This window comes from Anomaloglossus baeobatrachus, chromosome 2, assembly GCF_048569485.1.
Source record: "Anomaloglossus baeobatrachus isolate aAnoBae1 chromosome 2, aAnoBae1.hap1, whole genome shotgun sequence".
Classification (NCBI taxonomy): domain Eukaryota; kingdom Metazoa; phylum Chordata; class Amphibia; order Anura; family Aromobatidae; genus Anomaloglossus; species Anomaloglossus baeobatrachus.
In genome coordinates, this window is record NC_134354.1 from 192,149,134 (window position 1) to 192,163,355 (window position 14,222).

A 14,222-nucleotide genomic window follows, 5' to 3' on the forward strand; every position below is an offset into this window, starting at 1 on the left:
CTCCATCACCCCGTGTACTCCCAACAGCAGCGGCGGTACTCCCAATTACTGTACACCACGGGTGGCGTTATGAACTACACCAATCCCCTGTAAATACCCCCCTTTCCATTTGAGTGTGGCCCCTAGCCTCCGGGTCCGGAGACCCTCGAGCCACGAGTAATCACCACCCCCGGATCTGAGCGGTTCAGTCTGTTGCAGGGGCGGCACACCTGGACGTCCACCTCTTGGCTTTTGAATGGATAGATGGATTACACTTTGTATTCTTCCAACTCTCATGGCAGAGACAGACATGATGCAGTTTGGAAAATCTTGTGGCTCAAGAGACCACTATCGATGAGCTGGATGTGTTTTCCCTTTTCTTGAGAAATCTTCTTCATGGCTGATCTTTGATTTGAAACAATGATCTTTTGGTTGGGAATCAACCTAATAATACTGATCTATTAGGGAACGTGAGAAATGGTTGTAATTTGTAGTATACAGGAAGAAAAAGATTTTTCCACCACCAGGAGCAAAACAGTAACCATGCAGTGACATGACAAGAATCTGCATAACTAATCATATGCTAAATAGTTGCAAGTCAAAGTTATGTATGAGCTAGCCAAGGTGACTGTCTATAAAGTCATGGTAGTCTCACGTTTGAAGCTGTAATGGATGGTGAGATATGGAGCCTGAACGTCAAAAGTTCAAAGCATGGTCATCCTTTTGATCGTCCGTGAAAGAATGTTGAGCTGTATAGAACCTCATGCACACCACTGAATAGCACTTTTCTGTGTACACCGTATATTGACAGAAAACTGCTAATCGGTGGTGAGGTCATGGTTGGACTAGAAGACACAACACAGCTTTTCCTGTAGTAATAAACTCCTAGTGATAAAACATTGATCGTATTGAAACAGCAAAACAAAGCACAGTAAATGATACAGCGATGGAATCAGTCACTCAGATTAAATAGCACAAACTTGTTGACAGATTCCTTAATAAGGTTTCCAGGCTAATGCAAGTAAACTAACAGAATGAGCAATGTGTAGGGAGTATAACAAAATAATCTAACACATAGAAAGGAAGCTGGAATAGTGCTGATGCAGTTGACACAGCAAGCAACCACTAATTAACCAGCATGCCAGCACAGGATGAAAAATAGAAAAAAAAATTTAGGTGGCAGGGGTGAAAAGGAGACAGAAGCAAGGATAAACGCACATGTGCTTAAAAGAAATGTCCTCAAAGTTTAACTCTAGGGCCGGGGCCACACGTGGCACTACTGCAATGCTCGACCATGCGAGCGGACCTCAGGTGCAAAGGGCGGGGTGGAGCGGCGGACCAGCACTGCAGAGGGGCGGGCCGGCACGGAGGAGGAGAGGGAGGGATTTCTCTCCCTCTCTCCTCTGTAGCCGGCTATTGTGATTCTCGCCCTGCACGCACGGTACACCGGAGTACCGCGAGTGCAGTGCGATTTTTCTCTCGCCCCATTCACTTGAATGGGTGCGAGAGAAAAGGGACTCACCTTACAATCGCAGCATGCTGCGATTGTTTTCTCGGTCCGATTAGGGCTGAGAAAATAATCACTCATGTGCGCTGACTCACAGGCTAGAATTGGTCCGAGGGGAATGCGATGTTTTATCGCACTCCACTCACACCGATTTTCTCGCCGTGTGGCTTAGGCCTAAGGCTATGTGCGCACTTTGCGTTGAGTTTCTTGCAGTTCTAAACGCATCCTCTGGAAAAAATGTTTTTTGTCAAATTCGGTTTTGACCACAAAAACGCTATAAATACGCTTGCGTTTTTACCGCCTTTTACCACTTTTTTACCCCGTTTTGCATGCTTTTTCAATGCTTAAAATCAGATGCATTTTGACTACAAATACAATGCTAAATAAAGTTTAAACATACAAACACTATAAAAAAAGGAAAAAATGATAACAAATATCAATATTAAAATCATACAAAAAATGGCTTATTTTATTAAAATATATATGCATAAGATTACATTTATTTAATGATTTTCATATATTTAATTGTCGGACTATGTGTGTCTGTAAAGGACATATCATGCCATTAATATTTTGTCCAAAACGCATGCATTTAATTGGTCCAAAAAGCATGTATTCTGCATCAAAAAAGCATGTAAAACGCTAGAATTTTGAAGCAGATTGCGTTTTGCAACTTCTCATTGACTTCAATGTTAGCAAAACGCTGCCAAAATGGCAAAAACAATGTTGCTTCTTTAAACGCTGAGTTTTTGCCAAATTTTCTGCATCTAAAACGCTGCGTTTTTAACTGCAATGTGCGCACAAGAAATCACAATTTCCCATAGACTTTGCTTGAAAATCAAAACGCATGCCTTTTGGCATTAAAACGCTGCAGTTCAAAACGCTGTGGAAACACAGGTAAAAACGCTAAGGGCGCACACAGCCTTAGGCCCCTTTCACACGTCAGTGATTCTGGTACGTTTGTGCTTTTTTTTAAACGTACCGGAATCACTGACATAAGCAGACCCATTATAATGAATGGGTCTGCTCACACATCAGTGATTTTTCACTGCACGTGTCTCCGTGCGGCGTACCCGCGTGTCCGTGATTGCCGCACGGAGACATGTCCATTTTTTTCTGGCATCACTGATGTCCCACGGACCACGCAGTGGTGTGGTCCGTGAAACACGTGCCAGAAAAAAACGTGCTTCTAAAATAAAAAGCATTTTAACTCACCCGGTTCCAGCGACACTCTCTGCAGCCTGTTCTCCCTGCTGCTTCTGAGCCGGCTCATTACTGTCGCGCATATTCATGATGCATGACACAGCCGACCCGGAAGCAGCTGCTGCGGGGGTCAGCGCCTGCCGGATGCTGCACCGCAGGAGCGATCAGTACCATGGAGAGCGGGAGCGCGCACAGGTGAGTTAATCTCTAAGTGCAATCACGGGCCACGGAGAACGGAGCCCAGATTGCACTTAGACAACCCACGTGTGCCGTGATTCACGGCACATAGAGGGACATGTGCGTGTTTTACACGCCAGTGAAAAACGTCAGTGTTTTTCACTGACGTGTGAAACGGGCCTTAGGGCGGCTTTGCACGTTGCAACATCGCACGTGTGATGTCGGTGGGGTCAAATCGAAAGTGACGCACTTTCGGCGTCACTTTTGACATCGTTGTGTGTAAATCATAGATGATACGATTAACGAGAGCAAAAGCTACATATATGGGATATTTATTTACACCTTTTAGGGACTCCATTATTATTTCGATACACAATGTGTATTTCTTGATGAATACTTGTAATCTTTACCAGGGCTGGCTCCAGGTTTTTGTGGGCCCTGGGCGAAAGAGTCTCAGTGGGTCCCATCCACATATAGACATGCACAGATAGCGGCGATCCAAAAGTAATTATAATCGGTTATTTCTATTGCACACAGAAATTAAAATAAAATGTTTTCTTCTCTCTTAGGTACCCACTAGTCCAGGAAAAAAAAAATCACTTAAATAGGCCACGATTCCCAGGAGCTACATTCATTTGAATATGAACTGCCGAGGAGTGAACATCAAAATGGAAAAAAACGAGCTCAGAGCTGTCATCAAATACCTCTGCTTGAAAAAAATGACTACCAAAGACCTACTCAGCGACTTGTTGGAAGCATTGGGGGACTCTTCTCCTCCATATTCCACAGTTGCACGCTGGGCCAAAGAATTTAAGCTGGGAAGAACATCGACGGAAGATGAACATCGTGAAGGACGCCCATCCACGTCCCTCAATGAAGAAAACGTGAAAAAAGTTGAAGAACTTGTATTGGCAGATCGAAGAGTGACTATCAGGCATGTAGCTGACATCACAGGGATCTCATATGGCAGTATTCAAATAATCCTTGCAAAAGAATTGCATATGAGAAAGGTTCCGCGCGTTGGGTGCCAAAAATTTTAACCGACGAGCAAAAGAAGAAACGAGTTGACATTTCAATAGCAAATCTCGAAAAGTTCCAAGCAGACAAGGAGATTTTTTTGTCAGGTTTTTTGACCATGGACGAGACCTGCATCCACCACTTTGATCCCGAAACTAAACAACAATCGATGACATGGAAACAAGCCGACGCTGAATAAATTCAAGCTCAGCAGGGAAGTGTCAAGCTCAGCAGGGAAGGTTATGGCGTCCGTTTTTTGGGACGCTGAAGGAATTATTATGGTGGAGTATTTGGAGAAGGGAGCCACTATTACGGGCTCCTACTACGCAGAACAAATAAGAAGATTGCGGGAGGCTATCCAGGAGAAAAGGCGAGGCAAACTGCGGGTTGGAGTGCTGTTTCACCAAGATAACGCGCCGGCTCACAAAGCTGCAGTTGCCATGACAACCATTCAAGAAGCGGGCTTTGAACTCGTGGAACACCCCCCCTATTTGCCAGATGTAGCCCCCAGTGACTTCTTTCTCTTTCCTCGCCTCAAGGAACACCTCTGGGGCAAGAAATTTGACTACAATAGCGACGTGATAACCGCTGTTGGGGATTTTTTTGAGGGTTAAGATCAAGAATTTTTTTCGAAGGGAATTCTAAGTTTAGAAAAGAGATGGACTAAATGTATAGACTTGTTAGGAGACTATGTAGAAAAATATAGATTTTTTTAATATATTCATTGTGTTTATTATTGATTATCATTACTTTTGGATCGCCCCTCATACATACACATACAGGCATATGTACACATATACAGTATACTTAAAGAGAAATTTACAAAAACACATATAAACAGACATAAATCTAGACACAGTCATATACACTGACACACATAGATACAGATCATACATGCACACACAGACATATTAGAGAGATTTCTAATATTGGGAAGCCGGCAACAGCCTCATTCACCTCCCCGCTTGTCTCCATGCAGCTCCTCCTGGGCATGTGTCTGTGCCACGCTGATTGGTGGCAGTCACTGACAGACATGGCCGCACATAGAGCACACTAACACTGCTGTATATACATCACAAGAGAGGCTGGGGACATATACATTACTGGAGGGCATACATATTACTGAGGAAAGGGGTATACAGCAATGGGGGAATACAGCTTTGGAGGGGGGCAGTGGCTCTGGGGTGGAGGGGACAAACAGCTCTAAGGTGGGGGTTGCACGCAGCTCTGGGGTATACAGCTTTGGGGTGGGGGGGACATACAGCTCTGGGGGGGTATACAGCACTGGAGTGGGGGGACATACAGCTCTGAGGGGGTATACAGCACCGGGGTGGAGAGGACATACAACTCTGGGGGCATAGTAGTATGCAGCCCCCATATTCCTCCATATAGTGTTATGAAGGCCCCATAGTCCTCATATAGTATTATGTAGCCCCCATGTAGCACTATGCAGCCCCCATGTAGCACTATGCAGCCCCCATATGGAACTATGCAACCCCCATATAACATTAAGCAGTCTCTATTTAGCACAATGCAGACCCATATAGCATTAGGCCCCCTCATGTAGTAAACAGCCCCCATATAGCACAATGCAGACCCAGATAGCATTAGTCACCTTCATGTAGTATACAGCCCCATATAGCACAATGCAGACATAGATAGCATTAGGCACCCTCATGTAGTGCACAGGCCCTATATGGCAAAGTGCAGACCCAGATAGCATTAGGCACCCTCATGTAGTGCACAGCCGTAATATAGCACAGTGCAGACCCAGATAGCATTAGGCACCCTCATGTAGTTTACAGCCCCAATATAGCACAGTGCAGACCCAGATAGCATTAGGCATCTTCATATATAGCACAGTGGAGACCCAGATAGCATTAGGCATCTTCATGTAGTGCACAGCCCCTATATAGCACAGTGCAGACCCAGATAGCATTAGGCACCTTCATGTAGTATGCAGCCCTATATAGCACAGTGCAGAACCAGATAGTATTAGGCACCTTCATGTATTATACAGCCCCCTATATAGCCCAATGCAGACCCAGATAGTATTAGGCACCTTCATGTAGTTTACAGCACCATATAGCACAATGCAGACCCAGATAGCATTAGGCACCTTCATGCAGTATACAGACCCAGATAGCATTAGGCACCTTCATGTAGTATACAGCCCCCATGGTCGTCTGGCCACAGTGATTAATACATACCCACATCTCCTCGTTCCCCTGCTGCTACTGGTCTCCTCAGCGTGTCAACTGTTCTGTCGCTCTGACCTCACTGATGGCGCACAGTGTTGACGTCACCGTGGTCTACTGCAGAGCTGTCAGAACGCCGACAGTCAAAGTCGAGAGAATGATGAAAGAGGCAGCGTGCTGCTCCCTCTCTAATTGCTTTCAATTGTATCGGCAACTGCGATGCCGATACAATTGAAAGCGCGATCATCAGCGGGGGGGGGGATGCCGGTAACTGTGCAGGCATCGGGCCCTCCTGAGTAGCAGTACGCCACTTCAGCCACTGCGAGTGGGCCCCCCGGCAGCCCAGAGCCCCGGCATTTGACCGGGTTTGCCGGGTGCTGATGCCGGCCCTGATCTTTACCTTCAGCCAACAAGCTGAAGTAGCCATGATATTATATTGCATATGTTTTGGCATCTAGGATTTGTTGAGTAGCAAAATTTAAGGGGAACCAAACATCAGGATTTTCATATATAAAGTAAAGCCAGTGCAGTACTGGCACTATCAGGCACAGTCTGTACATACCATTACAGGGCAGCTCAGATGTTTAGGCTTTGAAATCCAAGTTTGTGAAGTTTAAAAATTCATCATCTTTTTGACTGACAGTTGCACCCCTGCTGATAATATACGGGCGAGTTATGCACATGGATTCCTGTCCCCCCGCCACCTGTTCCTCCCACTCTCTGGCTCTATGCAAATTTTTATATTCAATAACATTGCGTCGGAGTTGGCGCCTGCGCATAGCGCTTATCTCTGGCGCCATGTTTCTGAAGTGCTCATTACCTAGTCTTGTGTCTGAGAGGGCAGCGCATGTGCCCTCGCTTCTTCAGATCTCGTTGTGACCGCGGGAGCGCAAGCAGTCACAACAGGACTGGACAACAGCTGATCTTACCGATTAGCTGCAGCAGACATCTGCTACGACATCGTCTGCTGCAGCTAATCGGTAAGATCAGCTGTTCTCCAGTCCTGTTGTGACCGCGTGCGCTCCCATGGTCACAACGAGATCTGAAGAAGCGACTTCCGATGGCCCTGGGTAAGTTATGCTAACGGCGGCGCGCTGTTACATATCGCTGTCAGATTTTGACAGTGAGATGTAAGGGGTTAATAGGCACGGGTGGAAAGCGATTCTACTCACGCCTGGTAGGCACACACATCAGCTGTTGAAATCAGCTGATATGTGTGCGGATATCCTCAGACTGCCCACGGAAGGCGACAGGGATTAACCTCACACGATCCATAACGTACCCAGTACGTCATGTGTCGTGAAGAGGTTAAAATAATTCTCCAAGGATGTAATAATATGGTCCTCAGTCCGCAGCCTTCCTATTCCTATTCACTTGTCAGGATAACCTTTAGTCCAAAAAATACCACTGCTCCTGAGACCAGTGTTCAAACTATAAAAGGAGTTGTATCATAAGCAAAAATACTACTTTATCTGAGTAGAAATACTGTCATATGAGAAGAAATAAATCTTCTTGGCTGAATGAGCACACCAAATTTTTTTCTCCTGCCTCCCAAAAGAAAAAATCCAGTGTGCTCAATCAGCCAAATATTTTTACTATGTGATTGGCACCATCTTTCATTTTTTGTACTGTAGTAATAAAGCTAGGCCTTTGTTATAAAGGGGCATGGGCTATGGTGAACTTCATAATTGGGGTTGCAATGGTCACTAAAGGGTGCTTTACATGCTGCGACGTTGCTAGCGATCTCGTTAGCGATGTGACACGCCAGATCGCAGATAAGATTTGACAAGATCGCGCATAGGTCATTTTTATATATAGCGCCGGTCACATGTGCGATCTCGGCAAATCGTATGTGTGATCTGACGTGTAACATCGCTAACGAGATCGCTAGCAATATCGCAGTGTGTAAAGCACCCTTAAGAGGCAGTCTAATCAAACTTAGAAAAGGCTTGTTATTTATATGAAGTATAAACCTTTTGAATGCAGATGAATATTGATTTTCATCTTAATTTAATATATTAGCTTGATGTGCCACCGTTATCTCTTGTCTTTTAGAGAGAGATCAGTTGCCGAGGCCCAGCTTATGCATGATAAAGGAAAGACGATTGAAGAAATAACTCGTCAAAGATGGCTACAAAGTTTACTAGGAGTGATTCACAACCCAGGCAGAAGAGAAGTACCACTCCTGAGGAATTTACATAGCGAAGTACATGGAATAAGCACTGAGGAACAGCAGAGGCTGAGTGTGGTGAAAAACAACAGGAACCTGCAATACAAATCTGAAATTTCTGCATACAGTAACAAAATGACAGATTAACATTGACAAGAAATTATTTTTTCAGGTTTGCCTAATATGCAGTCATTGTTTACCTTTATGATATGTCAGTTTGAAGCTTGATATTTGCTGATGTGATTAACAGTATATTAGATGGTGGCTTGAGCATATGGGATTTAATTACAGTTTAAAGCACATCACCTTTCCTTACTTGGCAAGACTTCAATCATTTTCCTATTATTTGTGCATGTAAAAATGGTCAGATTTTATGAGAACAATCCTATTAAAGTTGTATTCACACTGTGCAGTCATACTGCGATTTTTGACTGTACCACATTAATGTAAGCCAAATATCATGTTGCATTTAGTATCAATTTAAACCAGTAAATATTCATATGCTAGCACAGTAAACGTCTCATGCAGCTTTATGGCTTATGATAGTTTTGTAAAATGTAAAAAAAATTGAGCTGTAAAACCATTGTGTACACTGACTAATAAAGAACAATTCCCATTTAAGCCACCTACGTCTGAAGACGTTTGGCTCCTCTTTTGAGACCTGTACCTATCTTCAGAATAGGGGTCTTCTGATCTTCATCTCACCTGGCGAGGTGGCCACAGTTAGGCTATGTGCGCACGTTGCGTCGGAGTACCTGCAGTTTATTCTGCACGTTTTCCTTCCCTTGGTTTTTGACCAAATGGCTTTTGACCATTTTTTAGCGCTAAAAACGCATGCGTTTTTACCGCGTTTTTAGTGCGTTTTTAGCGCTTTTTACCTGCGTTTTCACCTGCGTTTCTGCAGATGCGTTTTTGAGATCAAGACACTGAGAAATAAAGTTGAATTAGTCAAAAAGAATGAAAATAGAGAAAAAAAGTATAAAATTAACTTTTAATAAAACTATATGGGAAATTATCAATTTTAATGAAAAAATAGTGGTTATGCACATTTTATCAGAAAAATAGGTGAAGTTTATAATTTTTTAACATTTAAATTTTCGGTTATTGTGTGTGTGTAAAGGAACATTAGAACCCATTAATTTTTGGCCAGAAAAGCATGCGTTTTTGGAGCCAAAAACGCAGTGGAAAAGCAGGTAAAAAGCATGAAAAACGCAGGAATTGTGATTTTGGTTGCGTTTTGCCATTTCTCATTGACTCCAATGTTAAGGAAACGCTGCAGAAATGGCAAAAACAACTGACATGCTGCTTCTTTTTCAGCATGGTTTTTGACCACAAATATGCAAATTAAACGCTGCTGAAAAAAAAGCAAAGTGCAGACAGGATTTCTGCTTTTCCCATAGACTTTGCTGGCAATCAAAAACGCATGCGTTTTAGCGCAAAAACGCTGCTGCTAAAAACGCTGCAGAAACGCGGAAAAAACGCAACGTGCGAACATAGCCTTAAGGTGGCAATGCATGGACAGCTTTCTCCATTCACTTCTACAGGATATATGAACAATCTGGTGGGCTTGCAATAATTTTTTTTTGTTATTTCTGACATGCAATGTAAATGTAATAGTTCATGTAATGTATTATACTGTCAAAAAGTAGTAATGTTGCAAAATGTCAATTATTGTGTAGTTTCATGGTTAAATGTCATTTTAGAAATCAAACAGATATAATGTACATAAAATTTTAAGTAACTTTTGTAAATTAATTTTTTTATACTGGTCCTGAGTTACAATATGTTTTAATTACAGCTGCATTCAGATCTCTGCTGTTGCTTATTGGAGACAGAATACTGATGATCAACAAAAACACTTTAAAGAGTGCACTCAAATATCTATGATTAAAGATGCGTGAACCCGTAGATGTTCGGGTCCAGCCGGACGTTAAACAAAGTGAACTGGAACAGCTGCCTGGACGCCGTATAACGTCCGTATAACCCAATATAACTCTATGGGAAGCCGAACATTACCTGTAAAATAAAAGAGTTAAAGCAGGAGAATATACTTATGGAGCCTCCCGCGCAGTTGTAACACTACTTCCGTGTCTACTCATCAGTCATACAAATTCACTGCTCTCCCCGCCCACCGGCAGCTCTAATTGGCTGCCAGTAGACCATGCCCCCACCCTCTCTAATTGCGCCTGTGATTGGTGGAATCACTATAGGGGGACCCATTTTTTAAATTTATTTATTTTACACTCCACTAGAAGCACGCAGACAGCGCTTGTGATTCCAAGCAATCACAGGCACTGTTAGAGAGAGTGGGGGCGTAGTCTACCGGCAGCCAATCAGAGCTGCCGGTGGGCGGGGAAAGCATAAATATGTATGAGGACCGATGAGCGGACCCGGAAGTAGTGTTACAGCTGCGCGGGATGCTTGGTAAGTATATTCTCCTGCTTCAACCCTTGAATTTTTTTTTTTTTGTTTAATAATAAAGGTGGCCAAAACCGAAGTGAAACACGGACTTCTCTGAGAAGTCTGTGTCTGGGTCCGGGACCCAAACACCTGCTGTTCAGTACGGACACTGAATTTTACAGTTTGGATTAATTCATCATTATCTATGATGCATCACTCACTGCTGCACTACATCCTGGGAGACTTAAAGTGTGACCGCCATTTTAATTTTTATTTCATAAATCAATAATACAAATGAAAATAAGGAACTCTGTAATATATCTTATCAGAGAAATCTGCTTTTTTTCTCTGCCAGAAATGATCAGTTATTATCAAAATTCTCAATTCTGACATAAAATCCGAATTCAGTGATGAATTTCCCATTACGGAGATAGGAGATGGCAGCTGTTACAGATGAGATTCTATGATGGCAGGAAGAGGGAGGAGCTAGAGCCAGAGGGAGGAGCTAAAGGCGCCTCTTCTATCACCTATTAAACTGCACATTTTCCAAAAATTGGGAATATTTGCAAAATTCTATAACATTTATTGCTAACTTGGCTAAAACATTTCATATGTATTTTTTCTGTCACTGTGCTTCTTCATGCACCAACTTAGAGGGAACCTGTCACCAGATTTGTGCCTTTTAAGCTACAGCCACCACTAGTAAGCCCTTATACACTGTGTGCAGAATTATTAGGCAAATGAGTATTTTGATCAAATGATAATTTTTATACATGTTGTCTTACTCCAAGCTGTATAGGCTTGAGAGCCAACTACCAATTAAGTAAAGCAGAAGATGTGCATATCTGTAATGAGGAGGGGTGTGGTGTAATGACATCAACACCCTATATAAGGTGTGCTTAATTATTAGGCAGCTTCCTTTCGTTTGGCAAAATGGGTCAGAATAGACATTTGACGGACTCTGAAAAGTCCAAAATTGTGAGATGTCTTGCAGAGGGATGCAGCAATTTGAAATTGCCAAACTTTTGAAGTGTGATCACTGAACAATCAAGCGTTTCATGGCAAATAGCCAATAGGGTTGCAGGAAGCATGTTGGGTAAAAAAGGCGCAAAATAACTGCCCATGAATTGAGGAAAATCAAGCATGAAGCTGCCAAGAAGCCATTTGCCACCAGTTTGGCCATATTTCAGAGCTGCAACGTTACTGGAGTATAAAAAAACACAAGGTGCGCCATACTCAGGGACATGGCCAAGGTAAGGAAGGCTGAAAAACAACCACCTTTGAACAAGGAGCATAAGATAAAACGTCAAGACTGGGCTAAGAAATATCTTAAAACTGATTTTTAAAAGGTTTTATGGACTGATGAAATGATAGTGACTCTTGATGGGCCAGATGGATGGGCCAGAGGCTGGATCAGTAAAGGGCAGAGAGCTCTACTCTGACTCAGACCCCAGCAAGGTGGAGGTGGGGTACTGGTATGGGCTGGTATCATCAAAGATGAACTTGTGGGACCTTTTCGGGTTGAGGATGGAGTGAAACTCAACTCCCAGACCTAATGCAAGTTTCTGGAAGACAATTTCTTCAAGCAGTGGTACAAGAAGAAGTCGGTATCGTTCAAATAAAACATGATTTTCATGCAGGACAATGATCCATCAAATGCATCCAACTACTCCACAGCGTGGCTGGCCAGTAAAGGTGTAAAAGATGAAAAAATAATGACATGGCCCCCTTGTTCACCTGATCTTAACCCCATAGAGAACCTGTGGTCCCTCATAAAATGTAAGATCTACAGGTAGGGATAACAGTACAACTCTCGGAACAGTTTCTGGGAGACTGTGGTGACTGCTGCACGCAATGTTGATCGTAACCAGATCAAGCAACTGACAGAATCTATGGATGGTAGGCTGTTGAGTGTCATCATAAAGAAAGGTAGCAATATTGGTCACTAATTTTTTGGGGTCTAGTTTTTGCATGTCAGAAATGTTTATTTCTAAATTTTGTGCAGTTATATTGGTTTACCTGGTGAAAATAAACACAAGTGAGATGGGAATATATTTGTTGTTTTTAAGTTGCCTAATAATTCTGCACAGTAATAGTTACCTGCACAAACAGATATCCTGCGATAAAGAGACCGCCCGCGGCTGGCCTTGCATGGCTATCTGCCATGGCTCCTAGGCAATGGGGCTGCCAATTCTCAAAAGACAGCATTATTACAATTCTTAATAGGATTAGAAGACCAATTCTTAGTGAATTGGTTGTGGTATAACCACCATGGACCAACGCAAGGGTTTGAATAGTGCAGCTACCATTAATTGTGTATTAATAAATAACACCATGTTCAGTAGCATTTTTCTTTTCTTAAACGGAGAGACTCCAAAAAAAACCCCAATGATCCTTGTAGAGAAAAATGTGCTCTTTCTAATGATATCAGAATTAATATATTTTAGGGGTACCCTTTTTGAGAAATTTGACCTAAAATAGGTAAAATTTGTTTTTTTTAAAGTTTCTATGTATCATATGTGGGTGTGAATATTTCCACAAATACATATGCTTTGACCGTGATATTGCAGCAATGTAAAGTCATGTAGATGTTTGGTGTACAGGGCAAAGCACCAGTTACTATTGGTTTTTGGTCTTGAGTTATATATGGGCAAAGTTAGGCATACATTTTATGCGAAGCGTTTTACAAGCTACTTTGACACAAAATTGCGGCCGAAATATTGTTTTGTCATAGCCGGTAATAATTTTATCGTGTTTAGCAGCAAAAGTTGAGCTAGTATGCCAAATTTCAGCATCATAGCCAGTATAAAACTCTAATGGCTATGTGCCAAAGTTTGCAAAATCCTCTTAGCTGAAGCCGCAGGCTTGGTGGAACCTCCAGTGAAAGGTCAACAGTGCCCAATGTATTTGAGATCTGGCCCTAAAAATTTACAGAACCTCTTTTCAAACATACATGTACATCCTTATAAATTTTCAACAAAAATCGGAGAAGGTCGAGTGAGGACCACTGGTCCACTTGACATGGAATGACCCACTTACAGAATAACTTAGCAGCGAAAATCTTGTTTAAAAGGTCCGAAATAAGACGAATGGGAAATGGATCACGTACTGTAATTTGGTTCAGCTCTCTGAAATCCAGACATGGTCAAAATCCACCATTTTTCTTTTTGACAAAGAAAAAACCAGCCACAACCAGGGAGGACGAAGGCCTAGTGTGACCATTGGCTAAGCTCTCAGCGTTATACTGTTTGACAGCAAGTCTCTCTGGTCTGGGCATATTGTACAATCTGCAGTTGGGCAGGATGGCTCTGGCTTCAACCTCATAGCACAATCGTTTAGTCTGTGTGGCAGTAACTCCTAACAGCCCTTCTCTGAGAAAATATTCTTGAACTCAGACAAAGATTCAAAAACACTGAGGGTAACTGCAGAAACACAAGCCCCCAGACAGTGAGCTTTACAGTATATGCTCCACTGTACAATATCTTGAGTCTTCCAGTCCACTACAGGGTTGTGTAAGGAGAGCCTCGGTAACTCCAGCACAAGTGGTGCAGGTAGGTCCTTGAGCACCTGG

At 42.8% G+C, this 14,222-nt stretch overlaps 1 protein-coding gene across 1 annotated transcript in view; it reads left to right on the forward strand.

Moving 5' to 3' along the window:
* Positions 1-9,459, forward strand: part of PTH (parathyroid hormone) — a 97,026-nt gene extending 87,567 nt beyond the window's left edge. Inside the window, exon 4 of the mRNA XM_075333573.1 lies at positions 8,137-9,459. Coding sequence (XP_075189688.1) covers positions 8,137-8,398 — 262 coding nt within the window. The 3' untranslated portion in view covers positions 8,399-9,459. The remainder of the gene's footprint in view (positions 1-8,136) is intronic.
* The last annotated feature ends 4,763 nt before the right edge of the window (positions 9,460-14,222 follow it).